Source organism: Bombus flavifrons, chromosome 15, assembly GCF_040668555.2.
Source record: "Bombus flavifrons isolate JBK064 chromosome 15, iyBomFlav1_principal, whole genome shotgun sequence".
Classification (NCBI taxonomy): domain Eukaryota; kingdom Metazoa; phylum Arthropoda; class Insecta; order Hymenoptera; family Apidae; genus Bombus; species Bombus flavifrons.
Genome location: NC_138456.1, coordinates 6,044,877 through 6,060,541, shown reverse-complemented (window position 1 = coordinate 6,060,541; position 15,665 = coordinate 6,044,877). Strand labels below are relative to the sequence as shown.

General features: G+C 33.2%; 1 protein-coding gene and 2 long non-coding RNA genes across 6 annotated transcripts in view; 1 reads left to right on the top strand and 2 right to left on the bottom strand.

The window, feature by feature from the left end:
• Nucleotides 1–106: 106 nt before the first annotated feature.
• The window catches only part of LOC138187742 (uncharacterized), a 35,505-nt gene continuing 19,946 nt past the window's right edge, over nucleotides 107–15,665 (top strand). The window contains exon 1 of one of the 2 annotated variants that reach the window (XM_069128877.1): nucleotides 107–978. In XM_069128877.1, the coding sequence (XP_068984978.1) occupies nucleotides 909–978 (70 nt within the window). In that variant the 5' untranslated portion in view covers nucleotides 107–908. Of the gene's footprint in view, nucleotides 979–6,472; nucleotides 6,596–15,665 lie in introns of those variants that run through there. The other variant, XM_069128878.1, reaches the window with a different exon arrangement.
• LOC138187751 (uncharacterized) lies at nucleotides 4,250–6,292 on the bottom strand. The gene is made up of 4 exons (XR_011175255.1): nucleotides 6,207–6,292; nucleotides 5,021–5,277; nucleotides 4,569–4,856; nucleotides 4,250–4,450 (listed from the first exon to the last, which is right to left on the bottom strand). It is a non-coding gene; the product is annotated as an uncharacterized LOC138187751 (long non-coding RNA).
• Nucleotides 10,599–13,142, bottom strand: LOC138187682 (uncharacterized). 3 transcript variants are annotated; one of them, XR_011175240.1, is made up of 3 exons: nucleotides 12,855–13,142; nucleotides 11,107–11,307; nucleotides 10,599–10,681 (listed from the first exon to the last, which is right to left on the bottom strand). It is a non-coding gene; the product is annotated as an uncharacterized LOC138187682 (long non-coding RNA). The 3 variants fall into 3 exon arrangements; XR_011175239.1 differs by lacking the exon at nucleotides 12,855–13,142 and adding an exon at nucleotides 12,228–12,469; XR_011175241.1 differs by lacking the exon at nucleotides 12,855–13,142 and adding an exon at nucleotides 11,723–11,935.

Sequence of the window (15,665 nt, the reverse complement as noted above, 5' to 3'; positions counted from 1 at the left end):
GTGGGGATAACTAAATTCACGCGGTGCGGGAAGGAAGGGGGGATACGGCGCACGCACACCTATGTAGCCACGGAATTCGGAAGAGCGGCAACTTCAGTGGCATTCGTTTGCGAACCGCGGCACGGTGCGGGTCGCGGTTATTTCCTGGCTCGTTTTCTTCATCTTCAATTTCAACCCTTCGATTCGACTCGCTGTCTTAGTCTTTGACACAGCTCAAAATTAAGTGACTCTTAACGTACAATCATTCACTATTATCTAACAAAATAGAGACCAAATATTCAATAAATAAAATCGTGAACAGAGGAAGGAAAAAGTAAACTGACAAAATTTCCCAAAATTTTCACTCCTCGTGCCTACATTGCCAATTGTGAGCGAGAATTACTATCCATTGAATAGTATTGTAAAAGTAAACACAAGCTTGTAAGAAGGAACAAAGTATCAAACGGTATTTCATCGCGTTCCTCCTGAGCAAAACTCGTGGAAAGTGCTGTACGCTCCGGTTCACGGTGCACTATTCAGAGGGACGGAACAAGAGAGAGGGAATAAGGGAGGAAGAAAGAGAGGAGTCACGTTTGCTGAAGAAAGGCGTGCTCACGACCGAGCTTTTACGGTCTCGTCTCTTCATTGACGTATCCTGATTTTGACTTTCGACGAATATACATTGTATTTATACATTTTCTTTTTTCCCTCCTCTTTCATTTTATGAATGAGATGTATTATTTTATAAATTAATAATTGGAAATAAGGTTATTTGCACAACATTAGTTATACGATAGTTCAATGAATGTTGCGCGGATGATTTTGCTTGATCGTTAATCGATGAGTCGCGATTAATATTGGCGGATCTCAAGGATCGAAAGTGAGTGAGTTCAAGTGGTGTAGAAATAGACTGAAGTTTAAGGAAACAGATGAATATGAGGCTCATTGTCAGAGGAACGCTTGTGTTGTTGGTCATTGCCAATGCAGTCTACAGTCAAAGTGAGTACATATTTGCACGTTATTTCATTTTTTTATCTTTACATGTGTTTTATGCGTGTGTATGCAAATTTTCTTATATGTGAATACTTTGATTGATCTTTATTAACAATACATGAATGTTATAAAAAAAACATAATTATAAGGCATCTAGTGAGGCATCTTTTAAAAAATGTATTCCCTACAGCTAATTTTTAATTAGTATAACTGTAATTATAATGTGAAATATAACGAAAAATAATATTAAAAATTTAAAAAATGGTGACATTCGAAATATTTAGTTGGTAGCTCTTCTTTATCTAGGTTCCATTTGTTTAGCTATATGAATTCATTTTTTTAGCTATGAAAATGTGAATTTACATAAATATCCATAATCTAATTATTATTCAAAATGCAAGAAATACATTTTTCAATCATATTATAAAAATAGGAATAGAAATAAAACTTTTCCTAATACAATTACAGTTAAATTAAGGACTAAGCATTTCCCTGTTTACATTTCGTCATTGTATAACTCTGAATGGTTTCGATTAGCTTTTTATTCGATGTAAACACGCAAATGATCCGTCCACGATCCTATTCGTACCGGGCTACTCTTCTGTCTCAATTTCGTGGTACAATCGTCTTTCTGATCATTGATCAAACAGATTTTATTCATAATTTAATGTCATTGTGCTCTGAAATAACTCGAGTGTCTTTCTAATGAGTCACGATTGTTCCCGAGTAATATTCGAAATAGGTATTCAATGATTATGAAACAGGTATTGAATGAGTGTTCGATATGGAAATGACAGCGTTCAAAAAATTTATATTTGTATGGGCACGTTGCAGGAACAATATATTGGTTTCAAATCATAAGAATTATAATGAATACTCCATTTTAGATATTTTATCGATTTTTGTGTGTTATGCGCAATCTATACACTTTCGTATCTTCCAATTTGCCATAACTGCATAAATATCCGCAGTCTACTTATGAATTACGCGTTAAGTACACGGTAGTACATATTGCTCATCTCAATGGAATTCGAATTGCATGACTCAGGTGTACTGACCTGAACTATAGTCATTTTTAGCCTTAGTCATTCTCAAGGTCAGCCCACCTCCACGAATTTTTATTTCAAATTACAATCCGTTGACATTGTTACCATATTTTGCTGTTTCACAGTCTTTACTAGTTTATTCCTTTTACTTTAACTCTTGGGAATATTTCTTAATTTTCTTAAAGCATCAGACGTATAAAATACTGTATCAAAACGATTGATCAAGATTCAAACTACTGAGGAAACTATAAGGATGAATATGTGGGAAACTCATCAACGGGAAATCTTATCTTAAAAGCTTTTTATGTTTTCCTTGGAATTGCATATCCGATGTTCTCCTTTTCAAGCAATTATGTATCTTCTGCATTACATTCTCTACACTGTAGCGTTGCTTGATTCCTTCTTAGAAAACGTTTTGAAAGTTTATTATTTTTATACAAAATTTCTTTTCGCTTCAAACTATTACAATTTACCTTAAACAGCCATTAATTAAGATCTCTTTAGAGATATTCCAATGATATTAAAAACGTTTCTTTATGAGATATAACATTTCAAGTTTGTAAGTTGGAAGTTTTCTAGCGGATCATCCCTAAGACGTAAGATTTATTTTTAAATACAGATTTATGGTTGTGATATTATCGACGTACATTTCTTAAGCAGGATAGTTTTACTGTCGATTACTGCAAGGATATTTGAATATCGAATTTTAATTTTGAAGTGCTATAACAATTATTTTTCTTCGTTCATAGCATAATTTTGCTTATACACCCGGTATTTGCAGAATATCATAAATATAAGAAATGCCTTTAAAAATCTAGTCTAAAAAATTCTCTTTTTACAAAAATATTTCCTAATATTTCGAAATTCCTTCTTTTTCATTTATAGCGCAACTTTATCTTGTAGTAATCAGCATTCCGCGCAGTTCGCAAGAAATTCAATTCACGTATAATTTTCACTCAAAATCTCCAAGGCAATACCATCGTCGATCAATTCATCGATCTTTCATCGAGCATAGAAACGTGTATTTCATGGGGTATGATGGAGACTATGATGGAAAGTTTCTGCCAGTAGTGTAATTACCACCTTGCTCAAGATCGCGTTTTCTTGTTGCTCATTTCGTTTTCCACCGTGGTTCGCACAAGCCATCATCGACTTCCACCAAAAGAACAAATCGTTTGCTAGCCGACATGCTCCATCTTTCCGCGGTACGCTTGGAAATTAGAGGAGAGCGAAACGAGCCGCGTTGCGGTCGCTCTTCGAATAAGAAACATTTTTTCCTACCAGCCTAATGGCCCTCCGACGGTCCCCTTTTTTATCCTGTTTCACCAAGGTGTAAATGGACCGACGCAGAAAAGTTCGAATCTCTACTTATTTCTCGGGCGAATCCAATTGAAAATGGATAAAGAGCAATCGATAATATATTGACCAAATATAATAAAATTTCGGAGACCTTGGTATCTTGGTTAAAATAGAGAGAGATACTGTTGCTTATATAAAGGAATTTCTTTTGACAGATAGATTTTTTGAATTTTTTAATATTTGTTCTTACAGGGATCGAAAATTAGATTGTAGTCGATAATATACAGAAATGTAAAGAAGAATGTAGAGAATAATACTATGTAGGAAACCACTTGGAAGGAAAATTTGACGCGATCGTTTATTTATTATTCTTTACTTTAGCATGGTTAACTCTTTTCCGTTGTGTTTCCTAATGGATGTACGCCCGCGCACATGCGCTTTGTTCCGTACTGAAAGAGAAAATACATCAAGAGTTATATATCACAGTGATTTCGATAGCAGCGCTGTCGCCAAAGCGATGATTGATGATTTCTCGCTGAGACGCACAAGTAAACAGGATCGTTCGAAGACGATGGGAACTATGTTCTTTTTCCCTGGTGTTACGATGCATTCGTGATTAATGGCCGCGATATTTAATCTAATCCGGTGTAAACAGGTGCCACGAAAAAGTGTTTAATCCTTCGTTCAATGGTTCAAGTTGAAGAACTGTAATTAAGATTTTATACTTATTATTTTACTATATTTGAACGATACATATTATACAGGGTATTTTGTTTATCTTACACGTTAATAGTTTGTACGATTACTTTTGTTAATAGACAAATTGTCTTTCATACGAAAAGTTTTGCGATGTGAATTTTATACTTCTAATATTATACTTCTCTTTTAAAAAATAAAACTTCTTGTCATATTAAAATTTCTTTTAAAGAAGCAATCTAATAAATCTCATAAAAAAATAATCCTCTGTATCGTAAACGAATCACGGTCGTTTGCGGAAACCATTCGCCTCAGTAACGCGTGATTATGCTCGGCTCTCTTCATTCATCTGAATTGTGGCGAAAGTGGCATCAACGATAACGATCGACCTGTTGTTTCAAGGGTAGCACGCCTCAAAGGGCAGATGCACCATGAACCTGTTTTTGAAACGATTACTCTACATACAGTAGTTACAGAAAGTATTTGAACATCATTGTATTTATTATAGACATTTGCATAATAATTGTTCAAGTCTATGTATATTTAATTTTGTACCATTTAGTAGTATTTTCATATAGTTACAAAAATTTGGCATTATGAAAGTGAAATGTAGAACTTGATATATTCTTGTACATTTATTCTCAAAATATACTCGGAACTTCATCTATATTTTCCACCTATTTATTTGTATAAAGTTTTCTAAATATTTTCCGAAACAGCTTGCTCGTTCGTATTTTCAATTTGTTTCCACAAAATTCCATTAACACAATTTGTTTCTTCATATTTTTCAGTTTATTTGTTCGTATAAAATTACTAAGACTTTTTTCCAGATAATTTATTCTCCTAAAATAAAGAATTTTCTAAAATAATTAGTTGATTTAAATTTTCATTTCTTATTCGTTTCAATAAAATTTAAGGCAATGATTTTGTGTAAATATTGATGTAAATTCTAAGAAGCAGACGACGAAAGGAACAATAGGGGTTGTAACTTTTGTAGCATACTGTACCAATCAATTCATCGCGTCGATTGCGCTCGTGCGCACGTGGGCCGACGTTTTATAAAACACAGTTGGCTAGGGTTCGAAAACTGTGTACAAGCCTCTCGTAATTCATAAGAAATGTTAAATTTAGGAACATCGTGGGAGGCCGGATTATGGTCCCCCTTTGAATATCACATCCTAAGTATTTTTTCTTGAAGGGCCCCAGATCGTATCGCGAATCTTTCTCAGACAGATGGCTCTTGAAATCCTCTAAAGCATATGTCCTGCAGGATACGGGAGGTCCCCCTTCTCAATATTAATTCATAATACTTTATAATAGAACGTTAGGTACCGGAAAAGGTATGTGCGTTTGTGCATTTTTAGAATAAAATTCAAATGTTCTGATCTTCTTTAACGTGTAATTTTATTCGACGTAGAAATCGTCATTTAATTCTGTTCGTCTCAACATCTTTTTCGTGAGTTTGAAATGGTTTGAATCTAAGTTCTCATTTTCGATGACAGATGAACGTTCTGAATACGACTCGTCATCTAACGATTCATTTCCTTCTTTAAACCGTCTAAACCATTTTTACGCTATTTTTTTGCCAACAGCATCTTCTTCATGTACACAAATGCGTCTTACCACATTTACTGTTGTATTTCCAAGTTCAAACTGGTATAGTAGGAAAGCATAAATTTTTAACTTTCCGCTATTCATGTTTATTGTTGTGTGAAGTTTAAACAACGAAATGTCAAAACAATTGAAAACAGTGAAGCATGTATACCAACTACAAAGATCAAACTTTCCACTGAAACCAATTGCATGCATTACGCTTACCAATTATTGCACAAAATTCAATTTGTTATTATTAACATGTTATTAACAAGAACCAATTTTTACAAACTTTTTTAGGAACTTTTTCCGGTACCTAATATGATTACATCACTCATAGTACTTTATAGAAACTATATTTCATAGCAAATTTATAATATTTTAGAATATTTTATTACTGTATTATTCATACTGTGCACTAGTAATTTCCTAATATTTTATATTAATAGTAGTATAAAATTTCATAATATTTTTAAATACTTTAAAATAATACTGTAATCGATTTGCAATATTTCATAGTTTTTCTATGTAGTATTATTCAATACTATACCTCTAGAAATCAAAGTAACTAACTAGATTACAATTAAAAAGAAAACTAACCTAAGTAGGAGGTTAAGTTGTCATTATTAAATGCTATAAAGGATACAGGAAGTACTCTTCTTTCTAGAAACTGAAAAATGAGAAAAGATGATTATCTATCTTTGGCTTTAATAAATTCCCTGAAGGAATTAAACACGACGCAATTTTGCACCGAAACGTGGAATAAAACTGAAAAATCTGGTGGAACAAGTAGGTATATTGCGTTTTATAATAGCGGATCGTTGTAGGTGGCTGCCTGAGGGATAATATTGGCGGTGAGATTGTCTGGGAACTATCGAAGTATAATATTGCACAGTGTGTAGGCAGAATATAATTGATATGCAAATGTGTCTTTCAAGCTGGATACCAACGACGATGCAACGTTAACAGCTAATATGATCGACGAAAAGGTTCATTCTGTTCTGTCTCGCTAATTCAAATGCTATTTCTATTATTCCATAAACTATTTCGTTGCTTAACTATGCATTAGGTTATATAATAAATTTCGTCGCATTTCTTCGCAAGAACGTCAAAAACTTGTATATATGTAGGATCTACTTATTCCTTTAAGAACCGGATTTTCCTTAATCTGTAACAGAAATTAATAGTATTTAGTTAAAAGTTAGTAGGAAAATAATTGCTCACTTTACTAACAACTTGTTAAGGATATAATAGTATGCACGTGCAACATTGAGCGTGAAAGGGTTAACTTGTACAATTATTTAAATTTGCCTGTATTTAACATCTCTGTATATGTATTTTCAGATTTCATTAATATGATCATTACATTGAGGACTTTTATATAATTATAGGAAATTGGAAAGTACAAAGTTACACATAATATGTACGTAGTATGAAAGAATATATAAAGTATTCAAAGTATACTGCTTCCTATAATGCGTACTAGGTAAAACAATCTTTAAATTACATCCTCAAACATATGTAATTGTATAAAAGGTAACAGTCTATACATAACACAATATATTCATCAAATTAATTTCCTATAAGTCTTCGAATACTTACGTATACAAACCACTATGTATACGTACAAATTCATATAGGTATGTGGTGAATAAAAAAAAAAAGAAACGTATCATAGGTTGATACCGGTTTAGGCTGAAAACCGCCTCTCGATTTCCAGAGATCGGCTCATTGTTCAGCAGCCGGTGGTGCGCAGCTCGCTTCCTTTGTCTCTTAGGCGATTCAATGGCTTCGACATTTCGCGTCTGACACGAAGCCCTCCGTCTGTGTTTCCCACAGTTCGTTCCGTGGCCCGTTCCGTTTTGCCGCGCAAATGTTCGATCGCTCGGAAAATAATGAAAGATGTCGAGGAACCAGGACGCAAAATCTCCTCTCGGCATTCTTTCCTGACCACAACGATGCTCGCGAGTTGGCCGTGTTTTTTTCTTCGCCCGCTGTGAAATCGATTTGTTTGTATGAAGAAACAGGATGCACCCTCTTGATACATTCAGGAGGAGCTTGTTTCCTGTTTCATGAAAACAATTTATTGCTAGTTATAGTGGAATTTACAGTTGAATGTGTTCGTAGATTTTGTTTTATTTATGGATCTTTGGCGAAGATTGGAATTGTAGTAGAGGATTGAGTTTTAAGGCAATAGAGAGTAAGGTGTTAAAGGTTATTTTTATATAAGACGAATATATAGCATTGAAACTTTAATGTGAATTTTTTGGTTGCTTCGTTGGCTTCCTTGCAATTTTTTTTTTAATTACTACATAGACTGAAAACATTTCTACAGCCGAAATTTCTCAAAGTAATTACATATTTGGAACTTCAGTAATAAAATAAAATTCTCCACCCTCGTTTCTTCCCTCCCCTTTACCACATAAAAATTTTGCCAACGTGACTTCGAAAATATTTAACGCTGTTCGAATAATTCATTAACCAAGGGAAACATCGAAAGAGCATAAGTGACGCGAAACGCATTCATCTTCGTGTGGTTGACTGAATCTTTGAACGGGCTGAATTTCAGTATCTCGAAGGATCCCTCGAATGGATTCTAATACCTTCGATTCGTATGTACCATGGGGTCCTGTAAATCACCCCGTCGAGGCTAGAACCAACCCTCGGCCAATCGATAGGAACCTTTGCTTAAAAAAGAAACTGCACGTATGAACAGTGGTGCTATTGTAATGAACAAGTTTTGGGGGTTGCAACTACGTTATGCACTACCCCTCAAAAGTTTCGAGTGTCGCTTTGTAATTCGAAGCAATGAGCTTCTTGAATCTTGAAAGAATATTGATTATTTAGAAAAATAAAAAAGTGACTATTTAAAAAATATAAAAAAGGATATACAACATAATATACATAATAGTTATCTAATTAAAGTTTTATAGACATAGTTAAAAAAATAGAGCTTAAAGATTCGTTTTACCTATCAAAAATTATAACTAACATCTTACTCTACATATTTTCTATATTTTTGTATAGTATATTTATCCTGTGCATTTTCTAAATTTTGCATAAACGCATAAAAATCCATAAGTTCAGTCAAATATTATATTATGTTTCTTTTATATTTCTCAAATAATCAATTTTTATTTTACTTTTCCAAATAATCAATGTTTTTTTCCAAATGTAAGGAACAGATAGATAGTTACAAATAGCTGAATAACAAATAGACAATAATTACCAGTTACTCCCATAAACTGCAAATACCATTTTAAATACCAAGAAGAAGAAAGCTTCGAACCTTTCTTTAAAAGGAAGGGTTAAGCAAAAAGAACAAGAAAAGGGAACAAAACAAAGATCCCTCGACAATCCGTGCATGCAATTGTCGCGTGTTTTTCCACGCATAATGACCACGTACAAAATGTCCTTTGATTAAGAGGAACAAAGTCGACCAGGTGCTTTCTGGTTCGCGTGTCACGAGCCTTCGTTATAACCTTCTTTTTCTTTTGGTCATCGGGAGGATTGAATATTCACGGTATGATGGCAAGGGTATGCAAGAATGGTGAACGATTCGGAAGTAGGTGGCGGAACTTATGGCAGATGTTTCGTTCCATCAGAAGTATCACGGAATTCTTTCACTCCTTTGCACCCTAATATGGCACACGCGTCCTTTATTACCGTAGAAAATACCAGACAATTCCTTCCTTTATTCTTTCTTATTTTTTCCTCTTACAATATCTTTTTCTTATTTCTTTTTTAATGTTCTTGTTCCGTCCAAAGTGGACGCCGCTCTCGCAGCAGCTTGCAATTTCTATTATGCAATTTTCCTTAGGGGAGTTTTTTTGCGCGGTCGCTGGGTTTTAGGAGACACGCAAGATGCAAATTTCTTTGTTGTTTCTTAGAGAATTTCTTGCGAAGGATTAGGGAGAAGTAGGAGTTCCTGCGTTTTTGGATTTTATTTTACGGCTCGATCCACTTTTTGAAAAATATGTAGCATGTACATGTTCTTTTAGTTCTTGATATATACTATTTTAGAATTTAGTACAATGATTCACTTATTATATCAGATTTGCTTTTATCGTGTGTACTTATATGAAGATCATAGGAGAAAAATATTGTAATTACGTTTTTGTTAATTTGCTGAGTTTAGCGTTGCTTTCCGATCAATCAGGAGAATTTTAATATGACGTTATTAAAAATGAAAATAATTTAAATATCACTCATTTTCTTTAATACTTTCCATGAGATTTGTTAGATCGAAAATCGTTATTAATATTTGTTAATCGATAGTCGAACTGTAACTAAATAATAATTAAATAGGGAAGAGGTATAACTTGTCCTAGTTGGATGGACCACCCTGTACAAGTATCTGTTTATCCAGCGTTCCCACTTTAATGACACATGCACACGCAACATGAACGTTGAAAGTTCGGCACGAGCTATGGGTGAGAGACTGGTTTTCATGGCTTACGATTCTGGACAATGCACGAACGTATGTGCATGCGAACTTACGCACGGGATGCATTATGAACATAAGTGGCCGCGTACTTGCAATCTTCCTTTGGCAACCTTTGAATGCGTTCTGCTTTCATACACTATAATACATTCATACATACATATATGTTACTTACGACATGTGGACGTTTATTCGAACAGATTACATTTCTTCTTAGATTTCTCAATTACATTTATATTTCACAACAGAACTACGAAACTGATCCAAATAACCAAAATTATGAACTTGAAATTTTATAGATTTGCTGTAAAACATCTTTGCTCGTTCATTGGAAAAGATTATGTCTCATCAGATATTTAAATTATATTTTATTCGAGACATCTACTAAAGTAATCTAGATAATCATTTTTAAATTATTTATACGTACAATTATATTAGTATTTATTATAAATTTTATAGATTCATTGAGACACATTTTGAATGGTATTTTGCGAAGTACGAAGCTTGTTTCTTCTCTTTCGAAGATTCATATTTGGCAGACTAAATTGTGATTAGTAATTGTTGCAAATATTTATTTTATTATTTATTCTAATCCTTGCCCGTTTGCTTGATATGGTTTCCGGTTTACATCCTATAATATAAAATAACTCATTTATTTAATTACATTGTAATGGAATATTTAATTATCAACATTACTTCAACATTACTTCAACATTACTTCAATAAGTTGGAAATACGTAGAAAGTTGATTCATAGATAGATTTGTTTTGCGTAAGCTACCTTGTTTATAAAGAGTATTTCATGATATTTACCTATCACTACCTTACATACTAATATTCTATTGTATTATATTATCTTATCTAATTAAATGCACTTACATTATCTTTAAATTACTAGAGATATTAATTAATCCTGTTGAATTGCAAGTTAGTCAGCTGATCTCTTTATACGAAAGTTTCTCTTCCCTTTTTTCTTTTTTTTTTTTTTTTAAGAAAGAAATTATGAATAATAGTTCTTACGAATGTCAATGTACTACCTTTTCCATTTGAAACGTACCAGAAACGGGCTGGTCACGGTAAGGTGACTCCACGCGAAACCTTAATAATCATCCGAGACCCCCAGCAGACCAAAAGCACGATCCGTAACCGGATAGATATTATAATAAACGATACACTAAGTAAAGTTTGGGCCGCTAAAAGGTCTTCTTCTTCATATTTAAACAACAGGGCGTACATTCATATTTCACATGTTTCAACCCTGTAGCGTAAAAAGATTAGATTACTGATTAGATTAGGCTAGGTTTACAAAAAATAAGTAATTTGTTCGTTCATATACATTTACATATTAGTACTCCTACAATCTATCAAGTGAAAATATTAGGAATATTATCAAATTGTGCTAATTTTATTACTATTTTTCATAGTTATTTATCAAATAAATTGAGTAGTTTATTGATCTAAGAAGGGTTTTAAAATTATAATACAGAATCTTTTTTGATTCTAAGTAACTTTTCCACAACTAATATTATTTAATTAAGAAATTTACTTACATTTTTAGGAACCAATTTTTTTTATTTTACTATATTTTTACTTATACTTACTTAACTTTGATAATACGAAACTATGTACTAAAATAATATGAAGTCATATAGAAATATCTCAGTTCATAATACCTCTATGAGATCCTATATGCCAGTATCATAAATATTCTCATTATATTTCTCAATCATCAGAATTGTTATTTCCTAATTCCTAATCTAATTTAACCATGTACGCGTTTACATTTTCCCATGTTTCTTCCTCACAATACTATCTTATCTCACGTATTGTTAAAGTCTCACAAAACATCGAGAAATCTTCCTGACGAGATGATATAACCTCAAAAGAAAGAGGCACAAAGCGTACGTTACAACGATAAGCCGAAGTATTGCAATTTTTCCTCTATATGAGATTACAATAGTTAGCTATCACAGTATTTATTGATAAAATGTTTTATAAAATTTATAAAATGACGTATTTGTAAACTGACCGGGAAACCAGAATAAAGACCTTTTTTTAAAGAAAATATCAACTAAACTTTAATCTTCTTTCGAGATTAATTAGTAGTTTAGCGGTTTTTTGATTTATGCCGAACAATGACACCGGGGAACTCAATATTTTGTAAGAAGCATCACTGACCCAAATTCCTGTTAACCACCGGTCGAAAGAGCTTCAAAATTACCGTTGATGATAGACCGCAGGACGACGAAGCTAAAAAAAAGAGGATTGGACCCTAGAAAAATGCGAATAGAGCGAAGAATAGGGAGTTTCTTAGGTCACGCGAATTATTCTCTTTTTTTATATTGAATGACAAATTTGCTTTGGAATTCTCGCTCCAGCTAATCACTATGTCCGAAGGAATTTTCAGACAAATAATGTGGGGATTTTACACGCGATGTGGACTATCTAGATTCAAGATGGCGGATATCCAGATGTTCAGGATAATAATACCTAATTTAGGTTAGAAATGATAGAATTTCGAAACACGAATTCTCGTACTATTTAAGAGTTAGGGTAGGAATTCGCTTTTGTTAGAAAACCAGAGAACCATTATGTGTCCCGTTTTTTGCATTTAATTCCGGTTTGAATATTTGCATTTTCTACGTCGTTTTATAGTCTTTGTTATTGGTTTGTAATATATGTTCGTCGTATCAATTTTAAAATAAATCTTCTCCTTCTTCGACAGATACCTTTGGATTTTTTATCTTCCACATACATATATGAATGTATCGTATAAGAATAATTCAAATGGTTAAAATATTATACCGTTAGCCAAGACGTTGATCTAGCCTCTCCTATTCTAACCTAGGCCAGGCATCCGCGGATTACAAGAGACTTCCGGTCTACTCCTTCTGATGGTCATTGTTGCACCGGGCAGTGAGTGTGACGACCCGACAGCCTCGATCCGTTCTTTCTAAACGCCTTTCCTCCTCCACATCATCAATTATTCTTTTTAAAACGTAATCTCCTCTAATCCAACTACGCCGTACAACAAATTTTGTTTTAAAGCGAAAAAACTGTTAAATACAAATTCGAAATCTAACCTGATCTAATTGAAATGTAAACTGACAAATTTGGTCAGGATTAAATTCCCTAAACTCAAAATTAGTGTTTTTAAATTCCACTTGTTTGCCATCAGAGATCACAGAGATTGATCAAAAATTGTTGATGTCCTAAAACAAAGTTTTAGCAGCCTATAATTCGGCTAGGTTAGATTAGACATGTGTTTAAGTTGAATTAGGATTTTTAATTAAATTTCGCTTAAATTTTGCTAGATTTAACTTCAAGTTAAAGTTAAAGTTTTTAATTAAATTTTAGTAGGTTAACTTTAGATTATAATTGAAAATAGGTAGATCTAAGCACGGGGAATTTATAATTAGAGATAATTCTTAAATTCGGAACTGCTGTTTTTAGATTCTGTTCACGTGTTGTCAGTCAAACATAGTTGGTACTGTAAAACAAAGTTCAACCAAGTCATATCCTATTCGTTTTCCGTTTTTCTTTCCTTCTTCTCTCTTTCCCCGTTTTCTTTTAAAACATCCGTGAGCAATCGACAGAGAAATGAGAACTGGAAAGGTTCTACAGGGTGCGGCACTTGCTCCCGCCACTCTTGTCCCTTCTTCATTCGCTCTTTTCTCTCGTCCCACGATCGAGATTTGCTTTCGTGTTCTCACGCATTCACGTTTCCATGCACGATCCATCGATATAATTTTCAGGTCAACGCGTTTGATTCTACCGGCAGGTTGTCGTGATCTCGTTCAGTCCGCGAGATCCTTTTGGTATTTCCTCCAGCCATTCAAGTTGGAGGTGGAGGAAACAGCGAAACACAGTTCACTCGAGGAATGCTCCGTGAGTCATCTGCGATATTTACATGGTAATTTCTCTTTTAACGATTGTTTCCACGTGGATTAGTCAGCTGGTCTATATTAAGTTCCTTTTTAGTAATTCAGATTTGTGTGGAATGGAATTGTTCAGTTCTTTTTAATTATTTACTTCCACTTTTTCCTATTCAAGCGTGGGAACATTTCAGAATCACAAAGAAAGAGATATAAACACATTTCTATCAATTTTTGTCAATTTTGTACTAATTTCAGTAATCAGCGAAGATTCGTAATAATCTCAGAACATATTGAACGCGAAATTAAAAATCCTGTATTAATATCTAATTTTGTTCAGATTTCAGATATATTTTTGACATTAAAAAAATACAATTGAATTGAAAATATTTGAAAGCATTGCAGAGTTAAATGTTATAATAAACACAATGGTGTACCAGTACTTCCTATAGGCACCAAATTCAAAGATGCTGTATTCTCCTTTTGAGACACAGTGAGCAAGTCTGATGTCTGTATTCCATAGAAAGTATACGAGGCATCCACGAGGCATGATTCTTGCTTCGAGTGAAAGACGAACATTAGTCGCTTACTTCCGTATGACTCGTCATATTCCTATTGTCAAGGTGTATACACAGTGGTCGGGAGAAATTTGCACCGTTTGTTTGACTGAGACTTAATTCGCTATCTTATCTCAGCTCTGAGTTCTTGGAAGCTCACCGTTCTCTTTGATCATATATATGTATAGGTATTTAATCTTCAGTTGTAAAAATATATACGCATCGATCAGCAAATTCTTTAAGCGGAAAATACTTTCTAAGAAATCATTAAGATATTTAGGGGAAGTTTGTCATCGATAGCGTTGGATTTTGAGTAAAATGATAACACTTTGTGGGATTGTATTCTGAATGGCTCATCGGTTGGGAAAGCCGAATAAGGTATAATATATTTACCCTTGTGTCATGTTATAAAAATGTTCACTTTATTTGGAGCTAAATATAAGTATACAGTGATCCATAAAAATCCTACTATACCTTAGAAAAAAATCATTTTTGTTTATTTCTCGCGTGTATGAAATATTCAAACATTTCTGGTATGGTAGCTGCGCATTTACTGTTTTACTTTTGATAAGGATAACTGTATATATTCAAGTTGAACAGATTGCAAGCTATAATTCCAAAAGATGCAATGAGTTGCATATTTTATATCTGTTCAGTGGAAACATATGCCTAACTTGACAATCGATGCATGTATAATATAATTTGAACAAACGATTACAGTAGATGCTTTTTTATGTTTGTAGGTATTTTATAGAAAAATTATCATAAGTATTCGTAGTTTGAAGATTATTAAGACCAAAGTGAATTAAATTAAACTAAAACAGTTCCATTGAATCATGTAAGTTACAGTTAATTGAACCTACTTTCCAAGAGATCAAGAATTGAACGATACTACCTATAATCTGTATTATGGAATAATATTTACTAACTAAAGTATTATAATCCATAAATAGCTATACCCATTCCTACAAATTCCTCCATCCTTCCAATGATATCTTCATCATCTTCTAACTCTCACGTATTTTAAATAAAAAATTCTATACATGTTCACTGTTTGGAAATTGGGCTCAGAAACGAATGAAATTGATCTAAAAAGATTCTATTGAACCATGAGATGCAAGTTTCAACTAATTAATCCTAGTTTCCAAAGGATCTAGAGTTGAACGGTACTATCTATATTATAG